The sequence below is a fragment of the Lineus longissimus genome, chromosome 4 (genome assembly GCF_910592395.1).
Source record: "Lineus longissimus chromosome 4, tnLinLong1.2, whole genome shotgun sequence".
Classification (NCBI taxonomy): domain Eukaryota; kingdom Metazoa; phylum Nemertea; class Pilidiophora; order Heteronemertea; family Lineidae; genus Lineus; species Lineus longissimus.
Genome location: NC_088311.1, coordinates 23,344,380 through 23,366,650, shown reverse-complemented (window position 1 = coordinate 23,366,650; position 22,271 = coordinate 23,344,380). Strand labels below are relative to the sequence as shown.

At 40.9% G+C, this 22,271-nt stretch overlaps 1 protein-coding gene across 2 annotated transcripts in view; it reads right to left on the bottom strand.

Moving 5' to 3' along the window:
* The window catches only part of LOC135486934 (orexin/Hypocretin receptor type 1-like), a 54,069-nt gene that overhangs the window by 31,083 nt on the left and 715 nt on the right, over positions 1–22,271 (bottom strand). The window contains exon 1 of one of the 2 annotated variants that reach the window (XM_064770115.1): positions 14,208–14,695. The exons of the other annotated variant lie outside the window; for it this stretch is intronic. Within the exon in view, the coding sequence (XP_064626185.1) occupies positions 14,208–14,526 (319 nt within the window). The 5' untranslated portion in view covers positions 14,527–14,695. Of the gene's footprint in view, positions 1–14,207; positions 14,696–22,271 lie in introns of those variants that run through there. 2 annotated transcript variants of the gene reach the window in all.

Here is a 22,271-nt window from a genome sequence, read left to right as displayed (position 1 = left end):
CAGAATACTGACACATGTCCGAACATATCAGTTCGCCTTGTTGACGATTTGACCCCAAGTTATCTGATCCGTTGCTTTTGAGATACGAAAGTGTTGAGGGAAATGAGTTGAATTTTGAGCAGCTTCAAACGCAAGTCTATCCACGAATTTGCATAAGTGAAATTTTTTTTGCGACTGCAGTCTCTTCGGGTTACTTGGCACTGTTCAGTTTAATCCTTCAGTTGTACAATTAGAAGCAAACAGAAATTCAGAATCTTTGCATTTGACCCAATACGCAAGAAATCTCCTGCGGACAAACCATAGCCCGTTCTACACGATGACAGTTGGAACCGGCTTCAGGCCAGCTCGAGGCGGGTCAGGATAATTTTTACCGTGTAGAACGAAATCAGAACGGTCTCCAAGTGACCTGACCCGAGGCGCGTTAGCACTGCAGTCTCGAGTCACTTGAGGCGGGTTGGAGCCACTTCAAGACGCTTAATCTCTCGTGTAGAACCGATCTGGCCTCGAGTCACTTTGCGCACGGTACTAAAATCGAGTAGTGCGGTATATAGCAGTTCATGAAAACACGCGCCACCATGCGACGGGTTAGTGGTTTCAGTGCCCTGAACTGACCTGGGGCCGGCGATTTGATCCGTCTCCGTGTAGACAGCGCAAAGCCAGTTACAGGTGATCCGGCTTCAAGTGGCTCGAGGTGAGGAGGGCTAAAACCGTCCTCGTGTAAAAGCAACTAATGTTGCAGCAATGTGTTCAAAGTGCAGTGTTTCTGGCGCTGAGAAGAGGGGGCTGAGCTTTAACCATCGAATCTGATTTAGTTTTATCTTTATTCATGAATAAATTACCAAATCATCAGTATGAGTTGAGCCCAGTTCGCTTTTAAATCAAAGGTATGCTTGGAGATAACCCTAATCAAAATGTTGAACCTCGTCAGAACATTATTGCATCAAAGGAAAGTTTTTCCAAAATCAAGCTCTCCAGGAAACACTGAAAACGTGAGAACTCTCAGGAGAACAATCCCAGTAGAAATGTTCTTATTTCCGAGCCAAATCCGCTCATCAAAATTGCAATATTCTTTTTGAAAGAACTAAACTAATCAGTAGCCTTTGTAAAGAACTCTCGCCTAGTGAAATTGAAATCCGTTGTGCTCTTCTCCGTTGTGCTGTTCATGATGATGATGATGATGATGGTCTGTAGCAGGCACAATTTTGGGGGCTGGTGATCAAAGGGCGCGGAAATCAACACAATTGGTTCTCTTTATACAAATATTGTCAAAATTGTCTGGTAGAGACAAAGTATACTCGGTGAAAGCTACAAGCACATGGGCGACTAACTCGCAAGCAAGTCATCAACAACTGACATGAAATATTATAAGAATCATCTCACAACCTCAAAATGTCAATTGCAGTAAAGTTTGTCATATATTTCAGCCAGTGGTGGAAGTGTTTTAGCCATGATGCATTTGATATATCAATCAAGCAGTATGTCAATTAGAGAAGGAAATTATTCTGGGGGGCTTTTATTGCGTCCAGTAACACCGGGGTAATTGCCGATAATATCCACAATGGCCCATCACTAACATTTAGGTCTGTTACCACTAATTTATTTCCAATTCCATATTGTTAAACATTAGGTCTGATCAGGCTTTGTGTGTGGGTATCACGATTAGGTCGGGACTGTATTGTGTGTTTGATGGACAAGCTGATGTTGATGTCAACTGCGCGTTTTTGATATCATAGTCGCTGGGATTACGGGTGGTAAATATGATATTGCTTTGAAAGTGATACTTGCCCTCTGAATGGCTGGTTGTAATTGGTTTCGTCTATTATTTGACCAACCGTGTTTATAAATAGCTGAAGCAAGGAGTAAAATGACCTTAACAACGTGATGATTCATTACGATTTACCGTATCGCCGGCCACGTTACAATTTATCATATTCGTCATGTTGTGATGGCTGGGATCACAACCTTGTTTAATGACTAAATTAAGGTAAATGGCTGTAATCGCATGTCATGATTTCAAGCCGAGGACGACTTCGCCTGCATCTAGTCCACTTCAAACATGTTAATAATGCAAGATGTTATTTCAATTAATCACAGAACGCGTTCAAGTAATCACCTTTTCGATCCATGTGACGTAGTCTGAAGGTCGTAGTTTAAACAAGACATCATTAGCGGAAACAACAGTTGTTACTGAATCGAAACACGATCGAAGTTGCTTTTGGCCAAGAATAACCGTACCACTGACGAACCATTTATAAATGCTCCGTTACCATGTCACTGATCGAAGTGAGGGCCTCCCCGTATGTTTCAGCAAGGTCATCGGTCTCAATCGTGCAATCGTAAACTTGGTAAGGGAGCATTTCAATCATACTGATTGAATCGTCAAGGATGGCATTTATAAGTCTGCACATTATTACTATGCTCTCCTCCCTGGAATAATCTTTAATAATGTACCATCAACTTTCATCAACGATTAACCCATAAATTGGAAAAATCTATTTGCACCAACAGTCCCGAAGTCATTCGCATGTCAAGGGTAGGTAATTCAGTGTGCTACGTTAAGCAAATGAACTGCATTACTTTCAGAAGGGTATACAATTCTTAATTTGGCGGACAGTTTCTTCTAGTTCTTCCATTTGTTTTCGCGAAGTGATATCATTCGCGAAATGCGATCTTTTTCATTAACGCGATAGTTGAAGTTCACTTGCTTAATATATCTCGAACTTCTTTACTCAAAGACGTCGGTGTTTTTATGAAAGGGGTCAAATCAATACTTTGAAAGTTTCTGCTTGGGCGGTTTATTTTATCTGGATATTCCTGATTAGTAGACTAAAACTTCAAAGTGTTTTCCTCCTTTATTTCGGTATCTTTGATAATCTTGATGGAAATTGTCGCACTAAGGAAAAAAACTTTGGCAGACACTTCAAAGGTCTTTCAAGGAAATCGCAAGAGGCATCAGCCTTTGATGTTTCCTCGCACTCGGCTTAACCCGCCCCCCCCCCCCAATTGTACTGCCATAATTAAAGTCCACAAAACTAGTTTTTAGAGGTTATTCAAGATCGATACAGACACCTGGTCTGGGCGCAGCTGCCCGATATTTTCCCCGGGGTTTTCCCTTAAAAAACAGAGTGAGGGCTATAACCATTAAATACCAGGTCGCCTCTTTTCAGAGGGGCGCTTCTAGTGAGGAGCGGTGGTGTGGGAGGGAACTAAAGGGACATGATCGACTTATGGGGTCAACCCTGATCTTTTGAAATCAGCTGTGACGTCTAAAATCAGCAGTGGCTGACCTCGTAACTCGGCGACGTTCGGCAATTCCGCTGTAAGAGACGCTCATCCGGAAAGAGGTGAAATCGTCACTTTCCATAAAAAGAATCTTGGCGGGACCAGGCTGGTACTGGCCAGTCAAAAGAACATCGCACTTGTTCCGGCGCATCACGATATTTGGGTACAGGGCTTTTTTGGCTTTTACCTGATCCGAAGTTCCAATTCCTGCTTGCGGGAAGTAGCAAATGACAAGCATCATCAGGCGGTCAAGAGACAGTAAGAAAACATGACCATCAGGACGACAGTTACGTACTAAGTATTTATTGATATTCTGATATTTGATATCTTATACATCGCCTGAGTTGAGAAACTGGAGACAAATATCCATCATCAATTGCACTGGAGTTCAACTTATAATAAGATGTAAATTTAAACTTGTTGAAAGTTTCATTAACTTCCCACACATGGTTTAAACTACAAATTGGTCAAAACAAGATTAGATATAAGACTCCTGAGGATCTAATCACAAAGTAGTTTCTTGATTTCGTCTCGGAAACTAGATCCAATCTGTCAAAGCATTTCAAGTCACGCCAAAGGCATAGGCAGATTTCCGAGTAATTATCAAGTGAACCGACATCTACATCCGATGGGGAATAGCCCAGGAATACTTAGTAGTACGGCCGCGTTTGTTATATAAAAATATGATATTGGAAGAGAAACGGCGGGAAATCAGATTTATCATATTATCGTTGTGATATCAGCAGTCCCTTAGACGCAAGTTACCATTTTGATACTTTGATACAAACTATATATTCATATGGTCATCCATGCTGATTCAAGCGTTGATCTTCACGTTCGGTTTCACACAGCATATATCGCAAAGGGTATTTGTCTGTCCCCAACGTGGGGTGAAATTAAAGAGGCCAGACGACAGAGACAAGCCCTGATGAATTAACGCTGGTTGAGATTAGCTTCGTCCACTTTTTTTTATAGTTCGCAATTAAAGCTGAGCAGCGTAAAGTCAACATAGTGAACTCCCGCACAGTTGGGAAGAGCTCTGTCTTAATCAATATGATTAACATTGCGAATTCGTAACGAATTGGCAACCTCATCGCAACGTATTCAGAGTTAGCTGCGCCCAAAACAGTTCAATCATGTCACTGTATTGGCAAACTAATTTTGCTTTTCAAGTGACCCTTATAAGAGGAGCGGATGTTGATTAGCTAAAAAGAGTTGAGTCGTAGTTCTTTCCGATAAAATAATTATACATGTAATTCGGAATTCAGATTTCGTGAAATTTGGGATATTTTACCAGTGAGTAATCGGTCTGATTGCGACCTTTGGCAGAGTGTCAGTTGCGAGAAAGCCGTGATCCCTGATACATACGAAGAGTTGTATCCTATCGGATTCAATTTCATTCATGGATTAACACCCATCTCTGAAGGCGCCTTGGTCAATCTTTGATCGGTCCGCTGTGTGCTCGGATGCAATTATAAGAAGGCTCTGATGCGATCCAGGACAATGGAACTAGTACGACTGTAAGAAAAATTTCCAAGGTCGCTGGTTGATGCCATTGAGACACTGAATCTTTGAATATCTTATACAGACGCTCGGACGCAACGTGCCTTTGACAAACATGAGGTCGCTGGTTGATGCCATTGAGACACTGAATCTTTGAATATCTTATACAGACGCTCGGACGCAACGTGCCTTTGACAAACATAAGGTCGCTGGTTGATGCCATTGAGACACTGAATCTTTGAATATCTTATACGGACGCAACGTGCCTTTGACAAACAAACCGATTATGTTTCGAAAAGCTTGAAAGGGCGATATACGCCGTCATTAGGTATCATGATAAATGTGTGTTCTCCTGCCTTATGAGAAAACAGTTCTCGCCACCCTGACCCTCTAATACCTTTCTCTACAATGCCTTGTCATCCTTCTAGCACGGTTTCAATATTTCTGGATTTGCTGAAAAGTTCAACATATTTAATAGAGTTATATACAATGTACAGGTGTTTGGGTCCATGAACAGGATAGAAACGCACATTCCTCACAAAGTATCAGAGATCAATGGCAGCTAATTTAATACATCTTTGAAGTCCTGCGCAGCTCAACATGAGACATTATTTGTATTAGCGGTAAAATCGACCGGGTCGGTGTGGGAAAGTTTGGTTGCATGACCTTGGGCATTGAAATAACTTTGTGGAATTCAGATCAAGGGGTCGAATTGGCGTTGGTTGGTTAAGCAAGGTCTATCGTGTCGTAAATTCCGACCAAGTGGTACACTCTTGTCTCATAACAGCTTTGATGTTCACCAAACATGAATCTATCTCACCGTGAATTCAGAGCTGCACCTAATTCAAGGTGAGGGGTTGGGAATGCGTCGTATTTTCCAAGCTACCGGATGGTTATTTGAATCAATTTACCAAGTGAGCGCACTTTTAGCCGCTTTTGGTACTCTTCCCAGCCACCTTCTACAAAGGTGGACCAGGCACAATCCTTGGAGGCAACGTGGTATAGTTGGAAGGCCTGCCTTGAATACACATTCACAAGATTAAGATGAGGTTCTCGGTCAGTTGGACGACTAACTCTCCAGGGGACGTCGATCCATGCATCAGGGCGAAATTAAGTGTAAAAGGCATCTTTTAGCTTTTACTATAGGAGTTGTAAGGATTACGGTTTGGCCGTGTTGCTAGATAGTAGGATCAAAATATGAAATAAATGGACTTACCTAAAAAAATTCAAGAAAACGTGTTATGAACCATTTGGTTCATTGAAAGGCACATTATATGACAGTAAGTGCATGCTATCGTCAATTTCCTCTTCAGAGATCTTCGGATTAAGTGCATTGACGTGTTTGCCGTTATATTTTATATCATGTTGGGCTAGTCATTACATCCGACTTTTCATACAGGTCTTCTTAAATCATAGATGTTGACCTTATACCAGCCTGCAATGAATTATACACGAGATTCAACTTGAAATGCAATGACTAATCTGATGGTACATGTGTCATAAATAACGGATGATAAGACATAAGTACTCAACAATGGTTTATTAAATATAGTTTATGTTGAATCGGTCGGTGGTACGATATCCACGCAGTAGCATAATCGCGACAAGATATGTTGTTACGCTAAAGACACTTCCAAATCGTTTCACGATGACTGGCGTTCTTTGATTAGCTCAAAAGTCATGGCGTGCTCAGTTCCCATGATAGCCAACAGGCGAACGAGAGAATATCAGCTATGATATCAAAGCCAGTAATAACTGAACTTCCAGCTGCCAATTGGCTCTCATATCTATTTCTAACCCTTCCTCCCTTGGGCTACTGTTATGGCTGTATGATATATGAAATCAGCTAATTAAAGTCCCGCTGATTTATACCGCGGTTAATATTACCGTGGCTAATGGCGGTTTTGCATAGACTACCGGCCAGCAGCCCGGCAGGTCATTTATAAGCCATTCTCAAGGTTACCGTGGCGCACTTTTACGACTATAATGTAAAATGGCGAAGTTGTACCGAGAAATTTGCTTGTCAACTATGGGTGACCAATGGGGAGTCTAGCATCAAGGCGTTTCTTAAGCAGAATTCTGGGATCACCTCTCGTCGGTATGTTCAATCATGATTGGTGCTTACGTCTGCAGTCACCCGCCATCACAGGACTTTTTTCGGGGGAACCTCTGGTCAACCCCAGCAACGACAAGGCCATTTGGTGCATTCTGAAATCAATTTTACGATCTGTAGAAATGCGAAGTCATACAACGCTGAATTGACTTCTACTAGCGACGACCAGACATTTTTATTGTATTTTACATGTTATTTAATTGCCTCTCGTCAGTGCAACTTTGACACTTCTCCATTGGAGAGTTTCATATTACTGCTATCAATACACATGCCTAATTGCCTTCTCTAATGAAATGGACTCACGCCGAACATTTGATTAGCTGCAACCAATATTTGCCTCGTAGAAGTATTAATTTGGTTTCGATTAAAATCGGATTGCTGGAGTTTTACAGATGCGAGTATATGTTTATTATCAGAAATTGGTTCGCCTCCACACTGAACTACATCCATGCCATTTCTGAGGCCATCCGAAGGGAAGGCGTCAGGTGTTTTTATATCTTCCCAAGTTCCTTATCAGCGTCATTGTAAATCTCGACAGACACGGCTCAGAGGTACAAACCCCTTAGCGCACTTCTTCGAAAGATCGCCTAATCATTTGGGTGATATCTTAAAGGTATTCCGCCAATTAATACTATCGTTGCAAAAATGTTCTTGTCATATTCTGAACTTATTCCTTTTTATATGACCGTATAGCCGCTGTTAATAAAACGTGATATACATGTATAATCTTCAAAAAAATGGTTTGTGAAATTTAAAAAAGGAAAGAATGTATTGAATATATGAATTACCCCCTGAACATCGCCTGGATATAACGGTATGTGTGAATGCGATGCGAGTTAACGCCTTAAGATTCACAAGCACTAACTGTCAACGCACTACTCTCTCCCGCATACATATACAATTTCAAAAGAATTCTGTCTACTAAAAATATCATTTGTGGCCGAATTTCTCGAGTTCTTTGTTCACTTTGACTGAGATTTTACCACCTGATTGCATTGCGTTGGATAAATATGTCACAAGCATCACGAGACGGCAAGTGCCTCATTTAAAATCAGACATACCCAGTAACCTGGCAAAACCCATCATATTATGGGTTCATCAAATGCTGACGAGGAAGCAATAAATTTTCAATTTTATCATAACATGAAATCCATTCTTACGGAACAAGAAAATGCAGGGGTCTCTTGAATTACAGGAACATAAACAGCTGAAATGGCCGATTCATGGTGACATTTATTGCTTTTTCGGTATTCAATAAACCTGAGCGGCAACACTGTCGTTACATGTAAGCAGCCGAGGTGGTTTTGATCTTTGATAAGATTACTTTGATAGAAACGTGTTAAGATTGAAAAACTGAGCCAATTTTCTACATTCGATTTTGGTGAAAATCGACAGACTACGAGGGAAACATTTAGTAATAAACAAAAACGTGTTTAGAATAATCAGACCCGGAGGGACACCGTCACACGGAGAAATACATGTGCCTCGACCCGGAAATCAGGCTGCCGTCCTAATTTCAACATCTTACCCAAATAAGTCTAATCAACACCTCAATCACAGGCAGTTCTCATAGCTATCGTTAAAGGGCTTCGCGATCTTGGAGCCTCCTCATGTGCCAAGGTGCATATAACACTCAAAACCACCTGACTAAATTATCTAGCATGACGCCCAACGTACTAATTTCTTCACTGACCACATGTGTCAAAAGGCAATTTCCGGCTAATCTTGATATTGATACTTCGATTACCTTAAGAAATCGATCTGGGCAGTGAACTGGCTCTGAGATTATGGGTGGAGTGCTATCGTTAACATGATGCGTTTCTGGTGGAGTGTGGTGCAGAAGAACTGGTAAAGGTATCGGACCCTCAATCAAGGGCCGGACGTCGACAAGTTAAAAAAATATTAACTAGCACCACGAGTGTAAGTATTTCGAACGTAGAAACCACTCCAGCTCATTATGTTATGACTGACCAAAATTATTTTGGCCGATGTCTTGTGCGCTTTGCAGCTGCCATGCACACTCGACTTTAAGAGTAACGTAATTATCAGGAATTTCTTTATTTTGATACTAAAACGATGAGGTCAATGTTGGTTTAATCATTTACTTCACAATCTTAACTTAAAATGTGTAGTGATACCTTCATGGTATACATTTCTTTCTGGCGGAACAATCAATACCTTGTTTAATCATTGAGTGAAAACACTGCTTGAAGCATGAGATGTTGACAGGTTTTCTCCGCAGGATGTCACAATGTTCAATACAATGACAGATGAGAATAGCATTGATCGCATTATAAAGTACAATCAGGACAAGTCGGTGTCGTAGAAACATTTGTCCTCTGGCGAAGGTGTCCGGGTCTTGTCCTTGCGTTGGAGCTTGTTTAACTAATGGGTTGTCGATTTCGCACATTTGCCATTGCTGATAAGAATTGTTTGGTAGTGACCATAAAAGGCTTATTAGTGTCGTCTTCCAAACCACGGAAACTGCTGAACCCAAATCTGTGTCTCTGGTCCTACATCTAGTTCTTTTTATCTGCATTTGCATATTATTATACGATCGAATTTCATCTGCGGATTAACTTAAAATGGTGAAATTGCTGACTGATAATTCTCCGTTTATCGGATACAGACTGACGTACAAGAACCTGCAGTTAAACGGGGTTGCCTGCAGCAGCGACAATTTCAGTATCCATATTATGTTCTTCTTCAATACATCTACTGATTAAAAGCTCGCACTCAGTACGTCTCACTTACCATTGACGCTGTCGGCTAATGACAATTTCTTATCAATCGAATGAAACTAGGTGAGAAAATAACAAATTACAATCGAATTCGATTCTCCAATATGCCGTGAAAAGATCTGACAATCATTCGTTGTGCGATCCTTTAGATAAAGTGCGTTTTTATCTCATTGTCAATTGTGATCTGTGCGAATCGTATCACTTTAGACTACCTCGAAACACAAAATAAATCTGTCAAATTCGTGCATCACTTTGTGAGGAGATAATTTCCGACGATCGGCACACACAGGAAACTAATGCTGTCAAATGCGTAAACCGGGACTGACCGCAGGAATCAAACCTGATGTCATGGAGTAGACATGTTCCACTGCACCACAACGCCACTTGTCCACCTTGTAATAGCACGTTATGTTCATTTGCCCATGCTGGCTATGCATAAGGACCCCTACGAATCGTGTTTCATGAGGGTCGTTCTTATCAAGATTGCCGACCCTTGGGATTCGCCGTTCAGTTTGTATCTTAAGAATTTTCCTTGCCCGGCGCTAAAGAAAAAAAGAGGATTAGCCTCACGCGTGAATGATATTTGTTTGAACACAATAGAACAGTTCAGGAGCTAGGTTTGTATTAAATGATTTTATCTCAAGGAAGGTGAAAGAAATGATGAAAAAGAAATTAGTGATATAACGTGTAGGTGTCTTCTTCTATCAGTAACCTTTCCGCGGCATCACTGGTATAACTTTGTCCATTATAGTTCCCTTACATTGTTTTCATTGTTCAATTCAAGTCCGTTATCTACATACATTAGTCAAATTGGATGTTTCATGGTCTTCACAACGACCAAACCAGAAATAGGCGACTTGCACTTGGATCAATTGTTAGCTTTATCAGATTGACAGTAACTTGCTTAAAAAATCGTCTGCGCTATTATTCTTGCAGCTCAAAGGATAGCGATTTCTCCGTGGCAAGAAAATTTTATCTACGACTTTCAACTGAACCCTATATTGAAGTATGACGTAGATATATTTGAACTAAATTTTAAAACACATTGTCAGAAAGCATTAGATGATGTGATTTTGTGGTGCTTTGTACTAGTTAAAAACTACATATTATAAAGGCACCATAATGAATAACTTGTTGCAAGGAGACCACTTTCATCCAATTATTCTGAAAGTCTGGTGTTTACTGGCACTGGAGTACAGAAAAACGTTAAGTAAGTTAAACACCCTAATGTACATATCATTGTTAATATTTACTCATATATTCTGACGTATATCAAACACAAAGTGCACTTCAACTATGTAGCCATGAATACTGATACAGGGCAATATTAGGTTTATGTACTTGATTTTACGCCAAACAATCCCTTGAATGTTTGCATTGAATATTGCACTTGTCTGAACACAAACTTACTGGTCCAGAAGACTTTACTCCATGCGAAATTATTGTTAACTGTACTACAATGCATTGACTTTCATTAACAAAACGGACTGATGAAGGTGAGAAGATGTCACTTTAAACTGAAGAAGCCTACCAACTACAAACATACTTGGAAACTTGATAATATTACCAAGTCAGATCAGACGCAGATACATTTGCCACGATCAAATTCCTCATTCAAGGTTACAAACGTTGCCATTCATCCACGATATCACATTGAGTTCTGTCAAAAGATGAAGAACCCAAAGTGCGTGGTACGAGACCCTAAAAATGCAATATAAGGTGATGTTCTCAGGCCATATTTCATCGCATTCGTGATTGCTTTCCATATAATGTACTACGTGACCAATCATTATGCAGCTACTTTTCGGTTTTGGTTTCATTAATTGGCATTTTATGAAAAGTACGTGACCATGTCCATGACCACGTAGAGTACACGTGATGATTTGCAATACATTTGCGTCATCTGGTTAATTTTATTCACAGCTTCAAAGTACATGTACTTTTGTGCATTTGAGGAGAGTTACAATTTTAATTCATCTTTAAATGACTTATAAGCAAATGACATTGGAATCATGTGCTAGATTATGCTAATTATCCTTTGACAGGTCTCGACGCTCCTTATTAGAATTGTCCTCTGAAGATGACAGTTCTGAAATTCAAAACGTGCAACCCCAGGTTGCATCCGTGAAATAAGGAGGATTTACTCCAATATTGCCCGACTCGGCTCATATACTACGTGATGGAGATTTTTTGGGCGTATCTCTCTAAGAAAGCCGTAAATTCAATAGTCTCTTTTTTCTTTTCTGTTCAATCACCCAATCCAGTTACAACTACAACGCCTTGTGTTTTCCGCGTGTCAAAATCTCATCTCTCTTCTCAAGTAGATCTGTCAGTCCAACTGCGTTTCTTTCTCAAGTGAACATCGACACCTTGCGCTGTAACAAGTGACCGCTATTCCACTGATATGCCCGTTTATGTGTTATCGACCAATCTGGTCAATCGCTCAAGCAGCTCTGATCTTCATCATTACCAATATTGAGTGCCTCGCAATTTTTTTGCTGGCAATTTCGATATGCACCGGGGCGAATTATTTGCTTCGTTGCCATGTCTCGACGAGGCAGGTTGTATATGATGGGCGCAGTCTACTGCAAGTCTTTCACTATTTTCAGGCAAATATATGAGGCGTTATAAGTATTTTTTTTGTCGCAAATCAATTCGCCCGATTTGTTCTTTGGAGCCGTGTCGGCATGACGGTAACTAGAGTCTGTTACTTCTCACCTGCATGGCATGGCCGCGGTAGGATTAACTATCACGTGCTACCGTGTGAAGCAGGCATATAAGAGGTCACCAATTTGATACCCTTTTTGCCATTTTGAAGCCAATGGTTGTAGCTAGAGTGGCATATACTTATGGTGGGTTTACGTTTACTTAAAAAGGCATCGGTCAACTTACATCATCAAACCAATTACATGTAAGACAGCCTTTCTGATTTACTTCGAAAATCAATACAAAAGCAGTAAACCTCGCCAAATTAACGACAATCACGCCAAGTGGCAATACTAATCAACTGATGATCAAATCAGCATGTTGATTTCACGCGGAAAATAGAATCTCTTGATTACTTAAGTGAGAAAAGAAAATGATTTATTATTTACACAGTGAAAAACAAATACAAATACAAGCTAAAGTAATCAAATTGTGGACTGTTCTCATACAATGTATCTCGAACTAATCCATAATTAGATATAGGTGAAATAGTGCCTTTTTGTCGTAAGAATCAATTACATTTGACAGCATAATAAGAGAGTTATTACGGGCACCTTATAGAACAAGATAATTTTTATAACTTAAGAGTGCTAAAACGACAGGTTTGATGAGAGCGGACAATTATCTGATAACACATGAAGGAAGAATTAGCAAACAAAATATACGACTCGGACTCCCCGAGAAGTAAAAGCCAGCTCTATGCATTACCTATGCAATTTGCTTCCTTTACATTTTTTATGTTGTTAAAAGTCCCGCAGGCTTTCGAGAAATCACATCCATATTCTAGTATTAGCTGGGAAACTTCACAGCTTATTAACAGAGAACACGTTGAAGAAAATTCCGCGTCTAGCTAACTACTAGTACTTAATTATGTATCGCTGTGGTTAGAACTTTGATTGGAGTGGATGAAACAAGAATTGCTGCTGTTTAACTCGCGCTGTACGTGATTCACGAAAACGCGTTTTTGAATTGATGACTGAAACAAGATATTTTTTTGTTGAGCTACACGGTATGCAGCACGCCGCTGCAGAATTTTGAATGTCCTAAATGCACCATGATAGATTGTCCGGGGAACGAGGGTCTCGTGCTCTTTCTTCTCCGAGCCATTGATGGCCATTACCTCTCTAGAACCATAGTGCCATATTTCGACAGAATACAATGGGAGTGGACGCTTTTACCAAGGCACGTCTTCTTCTTCTACACGGACAATTTATGGCTTCCCAAAGGGTTCATTACTATGAGAAAATTGTTCGGCGCCGTGTCAACATACTGTAAAGTTCTATGAATTTTAGAAGAAGACATTCTGACAATGATGTGATTGGTATGAATAATTAAACCTATGTTACCGCGTGTTCCATGTCATTTACTAGTATATTGAGCGTGGTGCATGATTGAACGCGGCTGAAATAGATGGAAAACCAATCCCCTTTCGAGATTTCTACCTCCTAAAATGATCTACATGTTATGATGATAATGATGATAAATAATACTTGATGTAGCACCCTTTTCACTGCAAATTGACCAATGTTTAAAAGCACTTGCTCAAAAGTCACATTATCACTACTAAACGAATAGTCAAACTTTAAAGTGTTGTTTAAAGAGGAATGTCTTGAGTAAGGTCTTGAAACTGCGCGCGGAAGAAACGGGCGGAATATCGATGCGCCAACTCTATGATTATCCTTTGAGCGTCCCGCAAACGCGGAATCGCAGGTCGCTTGGATTTGCGCAAAAGAACCTTTAAAATGGTCGATATTTTTTCGTTCTAATATTATGGTAGGGAACAAAGAAAATCAGCTACACATAAAGAATATTTTCATCTATTTCGATAAGTCACCGTTAAAAAAGTTATGAAAAGCACTTACCTAATAGATCTGCTACTGCTAAATTTACCAGGAACCAATTCGTAACATTCCTCATGTGTTTGTTTGGCAAAACCACAAATAGAATTGTAAGGTTCCCAAAGAAGGCAACGAGAAAAATCGGAATGTACAAACTCATCAAAACCTGAGAACTAGGTGTCTTATAAATCAGCAAGCCTTTCCTAAACTCCTCCAAAAGCTTCTCCATGTTTCTATCATCTTGGACAAGAGTATATGATCCATTTTTACTTAATCCTGTTTTGTTTGCAAACTGCGGCCAAAGTTTTTGTACGACGATATCTAAATCCATGTTGACTACCATGCCGTACCGCCCTTGATCAACTAATGATAGCACGGTAGTGTGCCGCCACCCTCGCCACTTCAACGCGACTCCGCAATTCCGATAACCATCCGTAACTGAGGTATAATAAATGGGAAAACACTGTATGGTGAGAATTGATTGGAAAGAACGATCTACGATGTTGCTGTTGCGCCGGGCAGACCGGATGTTATAATAACAAGATCCCTCATGAATCTACCTCCTTGTCGTCGTCAAGAGTTTCCTTTTGTGTCTGCACATTCATCTTGGTTTTCACCGATACGATTCGAATGGATGTCACAACGCATGCGAATTTTGCATTGGGGTGTAGAGTGGGTTTCTACTGCAAGCGATTTCGGCAACGCACGCGTTAGGGCTTCGTATTTTACGTCCCACTGCCCTGCAACCCACGCAAAGAAAGGATTTGGTTCGGCAGCTAATCAAACCAAATTCCGTCCTGTAGTAACCTACCCGTAGCGCGGAGTGAAAAAACAGAACGCTGCCCCTCGCGCTGTCGCAATTGCATTCAGTTTGGGGTAGATTTTCACCACTTGTGTTTTGTGGCTAGTGTTTATGAACTGGTCAACGCATACGATATCAACTTAAACCTTCCCCTCACCTACTCGCAATCGCCTCCAATCTGTCTCCAATGCCAGGGGCCTGGTCAGAAAGCAATGAAACGCTAACACGAACGCCTATCCCATTCTTCGAGCTTCTGGGCCCAACAATGAGACAGGCGTTCGCGTTGGCGTTTCGGAGAATTGCGAAAACTCCCTTAAATAGCGTATTGCGGGCACCGTGAACCGTAAGAGAGACGCCGACTCACGTACACTTACATGTATCAGCGCCTATGACCTGTCCACACCATTGTGACAAGACAACTATGATTACCCTCATTAACTCATGTACCATGTACCTTCATTAACTCTTGTACCAAACTCATGTACTTGGAACATTGGAGAGGAGAGCCAGTTGATATGGCAGTATGATCAAAGCGAATGTGTTACGTGAAGATTTTGCCAAACTGATCTGTGCAATTTGGCATTTTTTCCCTGTCCCATGATCGCTTATAACCTTGTGCGCCCCACACAGAAAACGAACCTTCGTTTCGCTTATTGTGAGTTCTGCCAGTGATTGGCTGTGCAACATTTCATCTAGTACATGCACTTGTGCCCTTTTTGACTGGGTCTGTAATGAATATGCATGCTTTTGTTGGTCACGAGGTCACGACGCCACAAGGGTCACAAGTCCACAAGCGAACAGCGCCGTAGGCACCACAGAGTGACCAAGTGAAAATTCTCCATTGATGGATGAATATGATGTGACTGGGAAGCCCTACCTAGGGCGTGTTACAGCCACACTGGATACGGACACGTCGGCGAACAAGGACTTCACAAGGGGTTCTGAAATTTAACCATTGTTCGCTGGTGTGTCGGCATACCGTGCAGCCCGGCCCTATGAAAGTCATCATCGTCATCAGTCGATGTGGCTATACACTCTTCCTCTGGCAAACTCTATCCTGGGCCAGGTCCTCAATTGATGCATGTCGACTTGCCGACCTTGAATGTCCATCCTAAAGTCTCCTCCTTTCACCGCCGACCCACAGGGCAGGAAATCCGTCAGACGCACACAAGCTGGCAGCCTTGGCAATATAGCATGAACAACCCCCTTGAGTACGCTAGTTCTGACATCAAACGTCTCAGACAATCTGTGATCAAGCTTTGTTCAGGGAAATATAGAAGGGGTGGTAGCGTATACTTTTCTTTTTTTTTTAATAACTTCGAATGCGACAAGCTTGATGAACGATATTGCGTACGAATAGAATAATTCTGTGTTCAAATGAGAACTCTGGCATCGGATGAGACTTCAAGTATAACCCTGATGATAATAGATGATTCCTGAAAACGCGTACTTTGATTGCGAAGACATCTACTGGATTCAGAACAAACTGGGGCCGTTGCAAAAGATACATATGCGACAGCCGTATTCGCTAAGTGACGAATAGTCAAACATCGCCAAATGGAAAGGAGGACAGTTTTCATATGTGAGGAGCTCTTGGCTACCAACATTATCTTCCGCTTCTCATCATTGTCAAAGGTGAATATATGAAGAACAAGAAATAACCAAGAAATTCTCAAGACGATGTCCACTTTGTAAAATATTCAAATGTTTGTGTCTGATCTGTAGACTACCCCTCCAAAAATTACTCGTCGATCATTCCTATGGCCGAACTCCAGTATTCACTGATACGACCAACCTCAGCTTGTTGGTAGGACCCCTTCGGGAGCCACTCGCTCCATATTGGGAAAACAGCCAGAGTAAATAGAGGTGGACACCTCCGTCTCGTCAACGTAATTGAAAGGAATTTCTCCAGAACTCAATTAAGAGCGTTGTGATTGCCCTAACGATATGTTAGTCACCTCAAATCGGGTTGGTGAAGGTAATACATAATAAGTCATCCACAGCTATGTATAGACTTAGAATCTGTGCTGAGGCTCCTTCGGAGGACGAGCCTATCAATTTGGGGTATCGAAGGAAATTTACAGTGTGTTGGCTCTGACAACCCATTTCTTACGCTAGTGTAAAATCTCCATCATAAAATGAAATGCCGGAAATTGAAACCACTCCACTTAGTGTGTTCTGACCAAATATCTGAGGGCCTGAGTTGTCGAATAGCAACCTTTGGCAATGAGATTTTTTTTTCTTCTTGCGAGGTAAATATCATACATGTAGACCTACGGTAGATACATGTATTTCACCTGATCGCATCATGTCCACGCTGTACACACGAAGTAGCCAACACAGCTTGATCAATATCAGTAAAAACAAGCCGGTATGGATAAAACTACTTGTTGAGATATTAAATTCTAAGCACAACATTAAAACAAAAAAATACTCACCTCCACTGTTTTCATTTCTAACACCATTTACCATCTTTACGCCGTGTAACACTAGCAATTATTGACGAAATGCCTTTTTCAATGGCCATCCGTATTCATTTAAAGATATATGAAGGGAGAAGAGTGCTCTAGTTACAAGCGTTTGGTGTGTATGTGTCACAGGAAATGTAATGGATCGCAAACCCCAGAGGCCAATCGCTCAACGTAGCAACCAGCTTTCATTCGTTGTAATGCAGTCGTGGTGTGTTCGTAAAGGGGCCAAGAACACCCCTTCGCGAAGGTTGAACATAGCGATGCGTTTAGCATGTGCCCGAGAGAACGTCTTTGATACCGCTAGGAAAAAACATTGATGTGGAAGAAGTGCTGGTAGTTCTCAGTTAGTTAAGACGTTTGTGAACTTCGAGAACTCTAGTGGCATTCATAGATGGTTGTGTCAGTTTTGTTCAGTCTCAAAGACTACTACGTTATTGTCTGTCTTAGAATGCCGCTTTTACACTTACCGTTCATGGTACTGGCGGGCATGTAGCTTTATCAGTCCAAGGTCACGGGTAGAAGGGAGGGGTCAAAATCATGGTATGCCGGGCATCTCATCTTTCAGATGAAAACCTCACTTTTTCCTGTTCCTATAAGGACTCGGGATTTACATAAAGTTCACTTTGTGCCACTTAAGAACGGACGAGCAATTTCCAAAGAGCGGCAAGAAATCAGATTCACTATGTCACCTGTTACCTTTATGTCATTCCCTTCATATCGAAAGTCTATGTCAATTATCGATCGTGACAAGTGACAACATGAAGCTTATGTTATTCCGACTTAAGGGGCATCGGTCTCTTTTCTGAAGTTGTCGATTTGAAGTTTCATGAAAAACGCCACAGTTACATTCCCAGGCATTCGTCAAGTCCTTGTGATCAATCGAGAGTTGAAGGGTAAGAATTACGGCTTAAACTCGCAATATCGATTAAAAGGGAATGGTTTGGATACTGTTAAATCTACCGCCAAATTACCATGAGATCATGTCATTTACTTCAAAATTTAGCCCATTTCCCCTGATGTGATATCGTGGTCGTTAATTGACATGGGCTTGAAAAAATGACAAGAGGATGAAAAGTGACCTCATGAAGCTTATGTTACCCGATCTTTGGAATATCGTGCTTGTTGTTAGAGTGAGACGTTACGAATGACAACGTGAACTCTGTGTAAACTAAACCTTAACTTATACGATATGCATTGTATCGAGAGAGGACTTTGCGATCTTAGCTGAGCTTGTTTTATCATCGATATTCGGTGTGGTCTATAAAGAATTCTGTAGACAATGCGCCATAAGATAAGTCAATTCATGCACACAATCCTTGATATTTGCACAACGAAATTTAATATACGTGCTTGCTCCCGTATTTCCGGGGCTATTTCGCCATTGCCAAGGGCAAACAGAACAGGTGTTCTATCCAAAGAAGCGGAAATTTGCACGCGGCGTCGGAGGAGTCGTGTATGTACCATAGATAATGCAAAGTCCGGTGTTTACCTGGTAATTTGAGGAAATAATGTGCATGTATATTAACCTCTACTTAACTTCCTGACTGAGATCATGATGTTATAAACACACGCACCACATTATAAACACAAATTGCATTCTTCAAAATGCTAATAACAACATGAAATAAACTTAGACATAATTGATGCCCCTTTTCTACTTACCACACTCTAGCATAAACAAGCTATACGAGTGCATGACAAAAGAATCAGAAGAGTACTTCTTGGACGAACAATGTGATTTGTGTCGTTAATCCGCATGATCGGATAACACATAATAGTAGGTATGACATCGGAAACTGGAGGAAGCAACAACTCAAATGGGGTTTTCTGCGATAAGAACATAATAGGTTTGGGTGAGGACAATGCGTTTGAGCTATCTGGCTTTCAAGAGGATGTTGGGCCCTGGATAACCACAATGCATCACGTGAATTATGGTAAATTATGGCAATCAGTATCAATCATCTCTGTGTCCGGGCAAACCAGCTTGGGACAAAACAAAATATTTTACTTGGGGGGTTTAGCCATTTGCAATAGCCATACGTCTTATCACCGTGCTCCTAACCGTCATATAGTTTAGCGAATCTCTGTTCTTTGAAGCTTACTAATAATGAACATGTCACCGGTTTCATACCAAAGAGTACACTATGTAGGCGAAATAAGACATATTTATGAAACTATTCTCTAAAATATCAGTTTCTGAGTAGCTGATAAACACTTAGGTTGTATTGGATATCAAAATGCTTGACATATAGTATCAATCATCCTTGGAGATGGCTTTTGCGTTTGATATCTAGAGTTATTCCATTATTCTGCCATTCAAGTCTAATTACCTTTGCCGTGAAGAGGGCCAGACTGAGTGCAGTTTACCCATGGCGCTGTTGCCGTTGAAACAAGCTTTAAATGGGGAATCGCCGAAGCTGTGAGCACATGGAGTTGGTGGGAATTGCAACAGACACGGCCGGGGTTTTCGGGAAAGTGTTTTAAGTATTTCAAGTGGTCTTATCTTGCTTGCTGAAAGTAGATTTCCAGTACTCGAGTTCGAAATGGCCAAGGAATGTCTGCCGTTTGTTGGGTTTTTTTCGCCTGGGGCAGTTTGCCGTAATAAGGACAGATTCAGTCCAACTAAACTGCTGACCCATAAAGGGAGACTAAAGGCAGCAGCCAAGATAGGCAGGTGGAGGCAAGATTAAGTTACACGAAATCGCCAATAGGGTCTCTCCTATACACGCCATACCAGTCGCTGCAAAGATGGAACTGGGTTGGACTTCAGGTGAAACTGAGTTGTTTATTGTAGCAACTGGTATGGCATGTTAGTTCAGGATGCCCCCATCACCTCACACCAACCACGTCCCCCTTTCATCTCGTTTTTTTCCCGCCATTGTCACATTAAAACGGACATAGATGGAAGATGGGGTGGATTTCGGGTGAGGCTGGAACTGAAAATTAGTGTTCTTTATTGTAGCGACTGGTATGGCAATCTACCTCATTCTGCAAGGCTTTAAAAACAAAAAATAAGATAAATGTGGCCGGACTGTCGTAAATATCAATTTGCGCCGTCCGACCATTCTGTAGAACTGATCAGGCAGGAAACTCATTCATCTCCTCTGTTTGTTTCCCTTAGAATGATTTACCGGCATTAAGCAGTCACCAATCTTGTCTTCCTCGTTTGCTTTCCTGACCAAGCAGCTTACAGCTTTGTTATAGGTTGTCATGTGTACCTTGGTACGTGGCACCTTTTCTCCAATTAATTAATCAGTAACTTATTACAAACCTGCCAAATTAATATTCCATAACTTCTCATTTTGATCACAGGACGACCTTGATCTCTTCATGGGAACGAGGCCAAGGCCTAGTTTCAAGATGAACCGTGGTCACTGATAGAAAATTTGTGAGGTTAGTTGTCAGTAAACCATCTTAATCATAGTTCCTGATTCTAGAAACTTTCTCAATGTACCTTTAGAATCTCTCCGACGTCCATTTATACTAGTTTAACGTTAACAGTAGGAACAATTTTCTTCATTTTTCTAGTGTTTGAGAGGTATGATGAGCCATGCGCTGCCCCAGGATGAATTTAGTCTTTTGTCTGTTTGTATTAATGTATTGTGTCGGCAATTCCCTCTCAAAGGATTTTACTGTAAATCGATTCCTTTATCCATCAAGTAAAGCGATCGCCAAAGACATTACATGTGTGTGTTTTACGAACAAATATAAGACATGGAGAAGAGAATTCGTTTTTTTTCTCAATTGCCTGAGCCTCCTCATACATGTTATGTATAACTGTGCGATAGAAGTATGAGAAACTCATATGCCGCCCTACATTTACCTGTAAAGAGCAGGATAGGAAAATATTCAATTGATCTTGTTTTTTAGTCAATTGGGAGAGAAAAAATGTTGCATTCTTGGCAGCCGAAAAAAAACCGGTGTCGAAACAGGAAAACCAGGCTTTCTCCTTTCTGAGTGCAGTTAAGGATGGAGAAGCCGTTTGATCGTCTAATCCACTTATTTTGAAAGTTTCGGTATTGACTCTCAATGAAAGGAAATTACGAAAAAATATTCTTCTGAAGACATCCTGGGTGATTGAAGTACAGATTTGCAAATAAATAATCTCTGAGCGCATAGAATATTGTAGAATTTATCAAATGATTGCTTGAGGCATTTCTAACTGAATTTGAATGTAATTACTAGATGGACCTTTGACATTTTATTGATGAGTCGACCAGCTTTAACGAATCCTGTCAGGGGCGTTTCGGCAATGTTTTTGCTCTTCTCACTCGCTGGTACTAAGCTTGCATAGAGCTTTGAGTGCTCTGCTTTGGTCTCATCGGACTTGGTTTAAATTTTTTAGAGACCGACGCTTTGTTTATGAATTAGCAACTTGCGCACTATCACCCGGCCAGGCTTGTCACATATTTGGTCCAGTTTAAATTGGGCTTTTAAGTCCTGTGAACCTAATTGAAAAGGGTAAGTGGCTTAACTCCTTTTGTACAGCTGGGCGCTGCATATAAAGGCACATATCAATATCATTGCCAAGTTAGCTGATTTGAGAAATCATCGAGAGGAAAAAATTCCCTAGATATCTTCTGGTCTGAGAGGTACGTTATTTTTCTGGTTTGCTTTGCTGCGAGAATATTGAAAAAGCACGTAACCCATTTGGCGGTATGGCTCTTTGAAAAATCCTTAGTAAAGGGAAACCGTCAATTACCACCGTAATTAGCACTGTTTTGAAGGACCGGTTGGAACTGACAGATCAGTCTCATAATTAACTATAGCCACAAGGGTTTTACAAAAACCCTACGCAAAGGATGTTAAAAAACG